The sequence below is a fragment of the Temnothorax curvispinosus genome, unplaced genomic scaffold, assembly GCF_003070985.1.
Source record: "Temnothorax curvispinosus isolate PA1 unplaced genomic scaffold, ASM307098v1 QBEX01000525.1, whole genome shotgun sequence".
Classification (NCBI taxonomy): domain Eukaryota; kingdom Metazoa; phylum Arthropoda; class Insecta; order Hymenoptera; family Formicidae; genus Temnothorax; species Temnothorax curvispinosus.
Genome location: NW_020210305.1, coordinates 1,184,802 through 1,198,529, shown reverse-complemented (window position 1 = coordinate 1,198,529; position 13,728 = coordinate 1,184,802). Strand labels below are relative to the sequence as shown.

The 13,728-nt window shown below is 41.5% G+C and overlaps 1 protein-coding gene across 2 annotated transcripts in view; it reads right to left on the bottom strand.

The window, feature by feature from the left end:
- Positions 1 to 13,506, bottom strand: part of LOC112455352 (SAM and SH3 domain-containing protein 1-like) — a 307,929-nt gene extending 294,423 nt beyond the window's left edge. For both annotated transcript variants that reach the window (XM_025017210.1, XM_025017220.1), the window contains exon 1: positions 11,159 to 13,506. In XM_025017210.1, coding sequence (XP_024872978.1) covers positions 11,159 to 11,659 — 501 coding nt within the window. In that variant the 5' untranslated portion in view covers positions 11,660 to 13,506. The remainder of the gene's footprint in view (positions 1 to 11,158) is intronic.
- Positions 13,507 to 13,728: the final 222 nt, after the last annotated feature.

Sequence of the window (13,728 nt, the reverse complement as noted above, 5' to 3'; positions counted from 1 at the left end):
CGAAGTAGCACGAAGTTTACACAGTTTGATTATTTCGAGGCCATTCTCTACTTCGATATGGAAACGTAACATAATGCATCTTAAGTACATACATACCGGCGAAATACCAGAGCAGTACCAGACCGGTAAATAAATTTCATCGATGGCAACTTCCTTCCTAACCCCCCCTCTCTCTCTCTCTCTCTCTCTCTCTCTCTCTCTCGCTTTCCTGTTTCATTGTTCTCGAAAAAAACAAAGCAGAGTTCATGGATTCCTGTATATAAATATAATTCTAAATAATTGGCCTATTTTACGAAGATTGTTCGCACGTATAATATATTTTCCGGAATAAAACGGAATAATGAGAAAAGCTTTCGAAGAAACTGGCCGACTCCGGTACATCGACCTAGTTTAAATACCGATATATGAATTAATCAAACATAAATCTGCAATGTGTGATAGACATATAATGTATTTATATGTTAAGAAATAATTGGCTATGGTTTTACTCAGAGCCTACCATATACGTTTGTGTATTTATATGTATTAATGGCGTCTCAGTTTGCACTGACTGAGTTTTTTGGTTTTAATAGCCAGAACTATTTGTTTAAACTATCAGAAACTCTAGAACTATTGAAAAGGAAGCCAGAACTCTCAATAGTTTGTGAGTTTCCGCAAAATGAGACGCCAGCTTCACATACACACATTTAGCTCTAAAAAAAAAGTTACAGAGGATAGTAAATAAACTACATGTAACTTTGAACATTAATTGCGAACTTGAGCAAAATTGAATTATTTTATAACGCTCCTTGAACCACGATAATGATTAAAATCGTGCCATGAAAATAATATTATGGAATACGAAGGAAATGTAAACCGAATAAAAAAAATGACGGAAATTCGCCAGACGAGTTAGAGACGCCTCGAGGATGAAGAGGTGCTTGTTCGATCGCTTTATAGGGCTCATGGAACTCTTCCTATCTCCCGTTGCAAAGTCGAGGTGGAAACGTGTGAGCGGCACGCCACATAATCGTCGGATATTTAATACCGTCTCGCGTTCTCGCGGACACATTATCTCATCATAGAATATCTATCTGGCGCGATTTGATCATATAGTATTTCCGACGCTCTCTTTCGTCCTATACGCGCGAAAGTTTTCGACGCTTTATTTTTATCTAACTTGTTTGCCTTGAATGTGTATCACCTCTCTCCGCTTCGCACCAATTCCAGAGGAAAAAATTGAACAACTCGTTATTGAATGCCTGGGTCAAAGGGTCTCGCGCAGTCGTCTATATCGAGTGGCAAGCAATGAAAAATATATCTACGCGGATATCTTTAAGCGCGATGCTTCATATCGATTAGAGACGTACGTACTTGTCCTACTTGATTACTGAGACAGAATATGATACAAACTTCGTGAAATATATTTCGACTAAAACAGCATATTTAGTATTGAATTAATTCACGACATATTAAACGGAAAAAGATTCATATATAATATATAAATATATTATAACATATAGACAATTAAAAATGTACATAGATAATATACTATACATATACTACAAGTTCTAATTTTGAAAATATAAACCTAGATTCGTCTAATACAATTTGCTGCATAAGATGAATAATTTAAAGACGAATGATCGAAGTATATACGCGCATAGTTTAACGCGCGAAGAGCATAATTTTCTCTTTCGCTGCGAGTACGGACGAAGGGCACGAGAGAACTTTATCCGAGAGAAGGCTAGTTTGCATAGATGCACCGTAGCGTAATCGATGTCACAGCTACTTGGTACTTTCAGGTTAAACGCGTATAAATTCTTCGCTCTCATAATTGGCGCGTTAAAAGCGGTAGCTTAATTAAAAGCGACGGTAACGGCTCCTCGTTTTATCACAACGACTCGCGACGATGTCTCTTCATTAATGCCACTCCAAACTCACTTCTCTGCAGGTATGATAGCGCGGCGTATCGTTTTCGTTGAGTTTCGAAGCGAAACGGTCAGAAGAAGCTAGGAAACGTACGAACACGCTAATGTTGAGAGACGGAATCTTGGCGTCTTGTCAAGGCGCGGAAAGAGGAAGAGGAAGAGAGAAATAGAAAGAGAAAGATGGAAGGATCGCGTAAGACGGATCCTTCGGAGGAAAAGGAAGCTGAAGACAAGAGAGACAAAGGTGGGATTATTAATGATGGTTGCCGCGAGAACCATAAATTCCGTGTTCATGCACTCGATGCGTCCTCATGACGTTTCCAGACTCTCCTTCCTTGATTACATCCTCAAACCTGACGTGCCGTTTACGAGGAACGATGAGGATAGAACCGACGCGGCGTGAAGAGAACAGAAACGAGAAAAATGCGCGATGATAAGCCGCCGAAGTGGCGCGTATCCGGTCTCGCGATGCGCGCGAGTGGTGGCGCGAGACAACAATTAACAAATAGAGGCGCGCTTAATAAATATTCACCAGGGGCAATCTCGGTGGGCAATCGGCACTGCCCGCTGGAAGCCCGACGGGCGCTCGCTATCGTGAAAATTTGAATAATAATCACACGCCACATGCGCATACAGAGACAGCGTTAGCTACACGCGCCACACACGACCCGTAACTGTCTCGCATCAATCATACGGCCGCGTCGTCGCGAGCGACGCGTAATAACTGCCATTTCGATCCGTGCTCTCTTGCTCCCTCCGGGCCCTAACACCGACTCTACTTGGCCGCGCTCTTTCTCCACGGTCGCCATTCCCCCTTACGGAATAAGAGAATCTCATTTCATGTGTTCGATATTTCATGAAAACGTGCTCGGAAGGCCGACTGCTAGGTGGAAAGAAATGGGTTAGAACAGACTGGAGAACAGGGAATGGAAGACTCAGGAAAGAGCCACGACCGCGCTTGGCCAAGGGATAGGTATATCGATTGAACATTCGTTCAAATATTTAAAAGCTATTACCATCGATGCACTATAGTTATATTATAAGATACGTCGGTCGGTCGTCGTACAGTGTGTCCGTCTCAAAATATCAAACACCATCAGAGATTAGATCCAACCTATATTCACGCGTTATGCATGCCTAATAAAAAAAACTCGAACAGATAAGATCAGGGGCCCATAATTCAGCGTCTGTGAAATTGGCACATTCTTTAAATTTTAAAAAAATACTAAGAGTTCCAGTAGCACTTTTCATAGTTCTACAGTTTCTGATAAAAATTTAACAGAGTTCTGCATTCCTTATATTAAAAAATCGAAATTGAAAAACTGTGCTAACTTCGCGAATCTAGCACGACAGACACCCTCTTCTTTAAACTACCAAAATGCGTTGAATATTATCAGTTTTGACAAGAGTTTCCGAAAGTTCTGTTCGAGTTACACACATATATACAATTTCAGATCAATATTCCACCAATTAACAATTTTTAACAATTTTTTATATCCGCGCCCAGCACACTTAGTAAAAATGTGTCGTGCTGATAATTTTCCGCAGTTCTAGCGACTATTTTCGACAGTTACGTCCAGCACGACACTTTGTGAAAATGTGTCGTGCTCATGATTTTCAAGTGTCGTGCTAGACGTAAGTGTTAAAAATTGTTTAAAAAATTATAAATGGTCGGAACTATTTGTAAAATTGATCCTAAAGCATAGAACTCTTATAGAACTGTCGAAAACAACCGAGAACTGCCGAAAATCTTCAGCACGACACATTTTCACTAAGTGTCGTGCTGGACGTATCTGTTAAAAATTGTTTAAAAAATGGTTAATTACCGGAACTCTTTTTAAAACTAATTCTAAACCATAGAACTCTTGTTAAACTATCGAAAACAATCGTTAGAACTTCGAAAAATTATCAGCACGACACATTTTCACTAAGTGTGTTGGGCTCGGATATAAAAAATTATTAAAAATTGGAATTGGTGGAATTGGTGGAATATCGATCTGAAATTGTATATATGTGTGTAACTCAAACAGAACTTTCGGGAACTCTTGTCAAAATTGATAATATTCAACGCATTTTGGTACTTTAGAAGAGAGGGTGTCATGCTAGATTCGCGAAGTTAGCACGATATTTTTTCAATTTCGATTTTTTAATATAAGGAATGCTGAACTCTGTTTAATTTTTATCAGGAACTGTAGAACTATGAAAAGTGCTACTGGAACTCTTATGTTAGTATTTTTTTGAAATTCAAAGAATGTCGTGCCAACTTCACAGACGCCTTCAAAGAGCATTATAAGATAATTAAATTTTGCTCAAGTTCGCAATTAATGTTCAAAGTTGCATGTAGTTCATTTACTATCCTCTGTAACTTTTTTTTTTTAGCTAAATGTATCATGATTCTCTCGCATTGGGAATGGCATTCTCGCAGAAAGCGTAAAAGGTCAATGCAGCGTCATGGGGCATTTCCTCTATTCTCGAAATCCCAGGCAGGAAGGGTGGGGTTTACTTACTGCTCAGAGAGACGCCGAGCCTAACAACTATACCTACAGTCACCCTTAATCGCGACTCGAACCCTCGTCTTCGAAAAGTTCGGAAGCAGTAGCTCCGATGCGGCTTGTACGAAGTCGAGGGAGTACACAAGGAAGGAGGGAAGCGTGGGAGGGAAACGAGGTGAGCAAGACAGCGAGAGGGAGAAGAAGGGAAAAGAGGAGCCTGTGAAATCCTTGAGAAAGGAAAATCCTATCCCGCGTGTATCCGCTCGTAACGAAGCGGGCTCTCGCGACTTTGGGACAGACTCCGCAGCCAACTATCCCTTCTACCCCCTTTGGCGCAGTGGCTTAGTCCTCTAAGACAGCGACTAATGGCCTTCTCGAATGAACCGCGCCGTTATTAATGTCAGCGGGATACGTGCGCCGAGATACAAAGTGCGTAGCGTTCGATTGCTGCAAATTACGCCGCGTGAGAGTGCAGTAAACTAATTAATAACGACTGTTATCGATGAAACCAGTCGTCTGGAAAATTAAGAGAACCACCAATGCGTGCACGTAATGACAGTCTACGAAAAAGTGATTTTCGAAGCGCATTTTTTGGCGTGATCGAAAGTATGATTTATTCGCTTGCGGCATGGTAGAACGTGCGTCGGCCAATCTTAAAGGTTCGATCTCCGTACGTGCCGATGTTGTTATTAAAACTTTGAAATGAGTTATATCTGAAATTTTTTGTTGATAATAAATTATCATACGAATGATTAATTATAAGAAAATCACGCTTCACAAAATTCTAAAACAGATATAACTCTGTGAAGATATTATTTAAATTTTCGTCAAGTACATAACCGATATTAAAAATGTTAATGCAGGTATAAAAGTTATTTCTCAAGAATGTTGTTAAATAATGTAACAATATTGCTACACGTAAGACAAAAACAATAACAGTACTCTATTGATTTAATTGATCTCGGTTGTAGAATCATAAACGTAAGCACAAATTTTGAACTATTCCGTAGTGTCGAATATTGAATCAGTTTGGTTGCTTAATCCGATTGGCGTACTCGCAATAGCATGTGAGTAGTAGAGGAGACGTAAGTACAAATTGAATCAAAACGAGACAAACACCGAAGTCAATCGACAGACCGACAAGCACAATGTACGACAAAGCGAAATCGAAATCGAGAAACGGAAGTGACAGTGCACGAAATCGTATTCGATAAATGAATACTAGGTTAGATATTTCGTTGTTATATCGCGATTGCGCGTCCGATAAATATGTATATGCACAATTAAGCCTGTTCGTTTTTACTGCACTTCTGAACTAATGTAATAAGTTAAAATAAAAAAATATATATTTGTTTTATTCTAATTTATTGCACCAGTTCAGAAGTGCAGCGAAAACGAACAGGCCTATTGTCTCACTACATTTATCAGTTAAATGTTTCTCTTAACCACAAGGTATCTGTCGCACTTATCTGATTAATTTAATAGGATCGTAGCAAGGTCGCTTTTCATAAGGGGTTCGCTTAACGTAGATTGCATCTTCAAAAACTTGGAGCTATCGCAAGCAGCCAGCTGTTCCAACCAACAATTACGAAAAGGTGTGGCGAGTAATGAGCGGTAAACTAAACTAAACAAAACAAAAAAAAAGAAAGAGGAAAACAGTTACGATAAATTGCCGATCGTGAGAATGTATCATGAAATTTTCGAGCGATGTGTTTTCCGCAACTCGGTGAACGGTGCAATTTTCACGAGGTGTTAGTTGCACCGTCCGCGTCGTGGGCTACGCTCCAACGATCTTACGGATAAATAGGCGCGTATTGGTGGCGATTGTATCGCGAGTACCGTAATTGTACATAGGTCCCTACATTGGAATGTTGATTAGCGAAGTATGCGCTAGTCGAATCATATCTTCTACGTGTGCACGATTGTGCGCACGATGAGAGCGCACACGCATGGTTTCGAAATGGAAAGTATCACTTTGACAACAGTCAGGTCAGTAGTCGCGCGTGCACGCATGGGAGAACGAAAAAAAAAAAGATATTTCGTAGCGCCGAGAAGCGAAAGACGCAGGTGACGACCAGACCACCGTGCTCTGAGAGAAACAGGATTTTTTATTCCCTTCGCGTTCGCGGTCATTTGCTCGCGTGTATGCGTGCTCCCTGCGAAAAAGGAGGTAACATATGGGCGTATAAAATACCGAATGAGTCCACCGTGAAGACGGCCAGCCGTATAGTCGCGTTGTTCATAACGTTGTTCACCAAAGCCAAGAGACAACAGTGATGACACATGATTGTCTCGATCACGAATCACAGACCACGCGTCGATATCGGTTACTCTGTTATCGTTATCCGCGTAACACAAAAGCGCAACACGAACGTGGTTTTGATTTGCAACAATTATATGTAAATTTTGTAAAATTTTTATTCCCTGCTAGTTATAAATCGCTTTTGAACATTTGCGAGTCACACGTGGTCGAAAATTAGGGAATTTACGAAACGTCAGATGGAATATATAAAAACTTCGTCACGATTCAGTTCAGCTGTCGCTGTTTTCTGTCAATGAAGTTATGATGACACGCTGATAATTTGCATGACGCAATTCAGGGGATATTTTACGTCGAGAATATTTAAATTTAAAAATAAAAAATGTTGAAGTTATTGCGGGTTTCATTATCTTTTGCATTGAGATAGAAAGATATTACATGGATAATGAAGTACCCGATTTTCAACAAATTCGTATATTCTTAAATTATTGAATTTAAATTATCAATATCTTATACCAAAAAGAAGAAATTATATTTATCAACGGAAAAATCTCAAATCCTTAACAAAAAAGTAAAAAATCAGCTAAACCTGTTTGATTCTTGTAAAATGTAAAAGAATCGTATTAGAGGTGCGAGTTGTATATTGAAAAACAAAGTTGTAGATAGAAAATTTGTCATTTGGTCTGTACCGCTGAACCAGCCGCATTAAAATTTCATAAACAGTGCACACGGAAAGTGCACTCGCGCTTATTGGTACATGGGAACGTAAATGAAAGCGAGTATCATTCGGTCCACTCAAAAGTTCATAAATGAATCGGCGCGCATGAGTAATCGCACTCGATGACCCTCCATGCAACTCGCAGAAACTTTTCTGCACTTTAATTTGCAATTTTTGTAGCTGTTCGATCTTTAATGAATTAATTTCAGAAATTCGCTTGAAATTTACACAGAAAAACATACAAGGATTATCTAAACTACTGACAGCTTAATTACCACAATTTTGCGCTTGTTGTTACGTCGTATCGGGAACAATCGTAGCACTTTTGGTTTCGACACTTTAAAAATAGAAAATACGTAACGTTGCAGGAAAATGTATTGAAAAATATTCCTGTGCAGAGAGATTTAATTTTATAGAAATTTAATATTAAAGTTTAATCATAGAAAAAATATTGAATGTTGTACATTGTCGGAAAGAAATTGTAATAATCATTGGATCGGATAAAAAAATTATCCGCTAAGAATTATATTTGCTCGGATATTATCATATAATTTATAGCAGAAAATGTGATAATTTTGATCTTTATATTTTTCAACGCAAAGATTATGTATGATTTATATATATACAAATTGCATTAATGCAAATTTTATTTTATTTTTTTATCGAAAGGATAGCGATATATGAAAAAAAACTACTTTAACACAAACATTATTGTCTCGACAGAAGTTGCAATATAGTTTCTCTACGTAATTAATAGATTTTATATTAATTAAAGTCATTGTATCTTCAAAAAAATTAAGATCAGAAAATAAAAATATTGAAAACAATGAAGAAATGACATCTACGTCGAAATATCATCATTCATTATAATATATTATTAATTATTATATTAATTATTATGTATTTCATACAATCCGTATAAATTAAATTAAAAAATAAAAACATGTATCAAAAATTAAGATTTATAACTTATAAGTACATATCCACACAAACGCAGTATGCATATAAGTAATTTAATTCAATGAAAATTTTAAGTAGATGATTTTAATGAACCGGAACCAAAAAAATACTGTAATTTACAAAATACCGGTACTTTTGTTAGCTAGAAAACCAAAATCGAAACCGAAACCTTTATTAAGTATTTTAATGGACCGAAACCGAATCGAGATTTTCGTCCGGTCCGGGTCCCTGATTTATAAACTTATATAAATACATATCCACAAACGATAATATGCATATAAATGTTTTAATTCGATGAAAATTTCAATAAAAAATTTTTAATAAACCGGAACCAAAAAAACTGTAGTTTACAAAATACCGGTACTTTTGTTAGCTAGAAAACCGAAACCGAAACCTTTATTAAGTAATAGACTTTTTAATGGGCCGAAACCGAAACCAAACCGATATTTGCGTCCGGTCCGGGTCCCTGTTATAAATCTTAAATTAAGATACTTAAAGCCTTGGGAATTTCCTTAAACCTCAAATCAATCACGGACATTAATAATTATGCCGCGGATATGTTTGAAAAATTTCTCCGGACCCTCTACAAAAGAGGACAGTGTCCGAGGAAAAAAAAAATGGATGGCAAAATGTAAATCAATAGAAATTTTGATATTTGTAATCTCATATATAAATCATTGTCAAGCGAAATGCTTGTCCTACCATAATCTCCGTTGTTCAATGGTTCGTTTACAGAGCAGTGTTTCTGCGAAATCATGCGTTCCGCGAGAGGAATAAATTAAAGTTTGCAAACTAATTTAAATAAACATCGACGATGTGTAAAAATAAAAACCGCCGCGCATACTCGCAAAATTCGCAATGCATTCCAATTGCGGGCTTCAGTTACGCAGCGATTTGCAGTCACTATAAAAAATTTCAGTAAACAAAATTATTTTATAAAATATTTCAACAAAATAATGACAACGAATACACACGCGATGTAAAAACATTAGCTCTTTAATATCAAAATACAATTACAATTTTTTTTCCGACAAGTGGTGTTAGGTATAACTCCGTGACGAGTGTTTTGTTGAAGTATATATTCACACAAACGTAGTATGCATATAAATAATTTAATTCAATGAAAATTTCAATAAAAAATTTTTAATAAACCGGAACCGAAAAAAAAACTGTAGTTTACAAAATACCGGTACTTATTTTGTTAGCTAGAAAACCGAAACCGAAACCTTTATTAAGTAATGGACTTTTTAATGAACCGAAACCGAAACCGAACCGATATTTTCGTCCGGTCCGGGTCCCTGACTTCATTATTTGACACAGCATAAAATACGGGCACGATTAATTGGCCATCGGGAATAAAAGTAAACGCGTCGAGTGACAATTTCGAGAATGATTAGTCATACGCTCGTTATCAGAGTTACAAAGCCGCGAAGCTTTATCGTTCTGGAAACAAGTTTAAAGCTCCGCTTTGTTGCTAATGAGTCAGAGAACACGCGCGGTAATGCCCCCTCACGTATATCCACGTTTGTTAATTAACCGCACTGCGAGACGATGAAAAGACAGTCGCTTGATATTCGGAAGGGCGTGTGGCTTTTATCGCGCAAATAATTAAAACAAAAGCAATAAACCTAGGAAATAAGATCGGTTTGAGAGAGACGAGAGATGTTATTAACGTCAGTCTGTAAACGTCACGAATGTAATGCTAAACTTGTTTAGGCATATTGGTAAACCGGAACTCAATGAAAAGTATAATAGGTTTTGGTTTAAATTTTCTTATTGAAATTATTAGATTTATTAGATTATCATTTATTAGATTATCCTCGAGTCAGTTCTATTATGTTACTAATTATCGGACGGGCACTCAGGTGTGCCAGTCATAAGGGGGGAATATCTGGAAATTGTTTTGCTCATTATAGCTTTGTCTCGTTATTTTTGATAACCTCTGTACGAAAAAGAGTGAATATTATATTCATAAAAGGATATAAGTAAATATTTTGGTTTTTAAAAATTAACTTATAACTTATAAGTATATACATATCCACAAACGTTAGTATGCATATAAATAATTTAATTCAATGAAAATTTCAATAAAAAATTTTTAATAAACCGGAACCAAAAAAAAACTGTAGTTTACTTATCAAGAGACACGGCAGTGTCTCGCGCCAAGTACGTATCAAAATACCGGTACTTATTTTGTTAGCTAGAAAACCGAAACCGAAACCTTTATTAAATAATGGACTTTTTAATGGACCGAAACCGAAACCAAACCGATATTTGCGTCCGGTCCGGGTCCCTGTTATAAATCTTAAATTAAGATACTTAAGGCCTTGGAAATTTCCTTAAACCTCGGATCAATCCCGGACATTAATAATTATGCCAGATATGTTTGAAAAATTTCCCCGGACCCTCTGCAAAAGAAGACAGTGTCCGAGGAAAAGAAAACGGATGGCAAAATGTAAATCAATAGAAATTTTGATATTTGTAATCTCATATATAAATCATTGTCAAGCGTCAAATACGGCACGAAATTTTTGAAACATGATTTTCTTATACTCAAGCGCCACATGTTTCAAAAATTTCAGGAAGGAATTAAAACTTGTAAGTACACACATATCCACAAACGCAGTATGCATGTAAATAATTTAATTCAATAAAAATTTCAATAAGAAAATTTTAATAAACCAAAATCGGAAAAAACTGTAATTTGCAAAAATACCGGTACTTACTTTTGTTAACTAGAAAACCGAAACCGAAACTGAACTGATATTTTCGTCTGGGCTGCACAAGGTAAATTGACAAACAAAGTAAATTGACTTACCGGTGTGGTGTACGGTTGGCAGGCCAGCCTGATGCCGTCGTGTCTCAGCTTCTCCTGCAGCAACATCCTCAGCTGCATCCTGGGAATTCTCACCAGCTCGGCCTTGCCCTCCTCGTACTCGTCCGCGAACTTGGTCAGCTCCTGACCGCCGCTGGAGGAGCTGGCCGTGGGCGACGCACGCTGCGCCTCCTTGTCGCTGGGTGGCCTGTCGGACGACGTCCTCGACGACTTGGAGCTGATATTGTCGCAGCTGTTGTCGTTGGTCGTCTCCTCCAGCGTGAAGTACACGCTCGCGGCGCCTTCCTCGCGCAGGGTCTTGACCGATTGCAACAGGCGCGCGCGGTGCTTCTGATTAAACACGCCGATCGCATCGAGATCCGGATCGCCGATTTGCTTGCAGATCTCAAGGTCGTCGTAGCCGTTGTCGATAAACGACTCCGAGTACTGGCCGAGATGAAGCGATCGCAGCCACTCGACCACGATGTTACTTGCCATGGTCATCTTGATGCTCTCACGTTGTTCACGCGTGGGTTCCGACTACGCCCCCGCTCTCGTTCGCCTCTCTTCAAAACCGTCCTATCCTCCTGCGCCCGCTCCTCGTCGCGACGAGCTCGGCTTTATTATCCGCTGCACTCGTCGTCGTCGGCGGCTACTACCATCCCGCGAGGCCGCCTCCCAGACGACGATGTAACGTCCATCGAGGCGCGCGCGAGGATCGACCAATGTAATCACTCGGTCGATTTAGCGAGTAAATCGGAGGCCCCGTCTGCCGTCTTCTTCTAGCGCGACATTCTCCTCCCACGATCGGCTGCGGTATTAACGAGGGTCGTCTCGCCGGCGACCCTGAAACACGCGGGGCGTCGACGAGGGGAGGGAGGTAGTTTGCGGCGGTCACGCTCGCCGCTCGACATGTACCGCTCCTCGGCTCATCGCGAGATACACGGGCGACAGACTCGAGATCGCTGTCGCTCTCCCTTCTCTCTTTGTCGTCTCGCCGACGTGTCCGAGAGCTTACGCGCGTCTCCCGTCCGCGTTTCCGACAAGACGCAAAAGCTGGAGGGCGAGAAACACAGGCGCGGAAAGATTTGGGGAAATTTTCGAGAGATCACACGCGCACACACACATATACACACACACGAGAGTGTCAGTCCTTCCCGGCGCACATACGACAGCAGCCCCGAGCTTATCTCGATAAATCCCGCACCTTTCGCTCTTCTTTGCGCCTCTGTGCCTCTTGCTTTCTCCCGTCACCGACGAAATCTAATCCGGCACGCCGCTGCTCGGTGACGCGACTTTTTTCGCTATTTACGCGCCGCGCGAGCGCGAAAGACGTACCTCTAATTCAAATAAAAGTCGTTGGAATCACATCGCGCACTCGCGAGAGATTATCACCTGATTCGCCAAAGTCGCGCGATCGTCGATCGATGCGGGAACGGAACGCGCTTATCTTCACACCGCACTTGTCGCGACGAAGTGAGAGAAACCCGGCGAGTCTCTCGTTCCGAGAATCTGGGCGATCCGCGAAAAGTCCGCGAGCGAGTCCTCTCTTCGGCTGGAAGACGACCGTGGGATCACGGCGAGATCGACGTCGAGATCACCGAAGACGAACGACGTGGACGGATCCTTCCGTTGAGAGCACTGGCTGGCCACCGGGTGAAGTCGGCGCGGAGAGAGCGACTCGTCGCTCGCTTCAGACCGACGCGACTTTGAAACTCGCGCCACAGTCACTTGGAATCTCGTTCACGCGACAGGTAGAGACGAGTCCGCGTCGGTTACTCGCCACCGATGAATGTCACGCACACGCACCAAACGCACGACGAAGACAAAAATTCGAACGCGTACGCCGGCCGACGTTACGACGCGCGCGATCGCTCGCCCCGACAATTTCTTCGAAAACCACGGCTTCTCCCTCGCAGAAACCTCGTGCAGTCACTCGCGACGGTCACGGCCGGCTATTCCACGCGTTGAAGTTTCCCCCTTCGCGCACGGACACACGAGCGGGGCGCTGCGACGCGCACTGGAAAACGGTCGTCCGGTCGAGGACGCGATCGAGAGATTTCGAAGGGGGCCGAAAAAAAACGCGACGGCGACGACGACGGCGGCGGCAACGAACGGCGAGGGTCCGTTGGTATCCCTGACGCGCGGCTTGCCCGACCGGCCCGCGTGCGAATCGAGACGATCGACGGCGACGAGAACAACGACGACGACGGGATACGGAATAAACGTGGCCGGTGATCTTCGCGATGAACGCGCGTCGCACACAGTCAGACCGAGGAAGACGTCATCGTCGTGATTCGACGGAACGCGCGAGACGATGCACCACAGTACGACACTACCGCGACGCGGCACACGGCTCGACTGATACGAGACACTCACCAGAGGGAGTCCCCCCCACTACTCTTCACGAACTGCCTCTCCCCTCTCCGCGCCCGTGCCGACTGCCGGCGTCGCCGGCGCTGCCGCTGCGTGCCTTGTCCTCTCCCCACCAGCGGGACTTCTCGATCACCCCCCTCCTACCCCCCATCGTCTCGCGCATCGCGTACGCACTATACGGAACGGAACGTGCAATT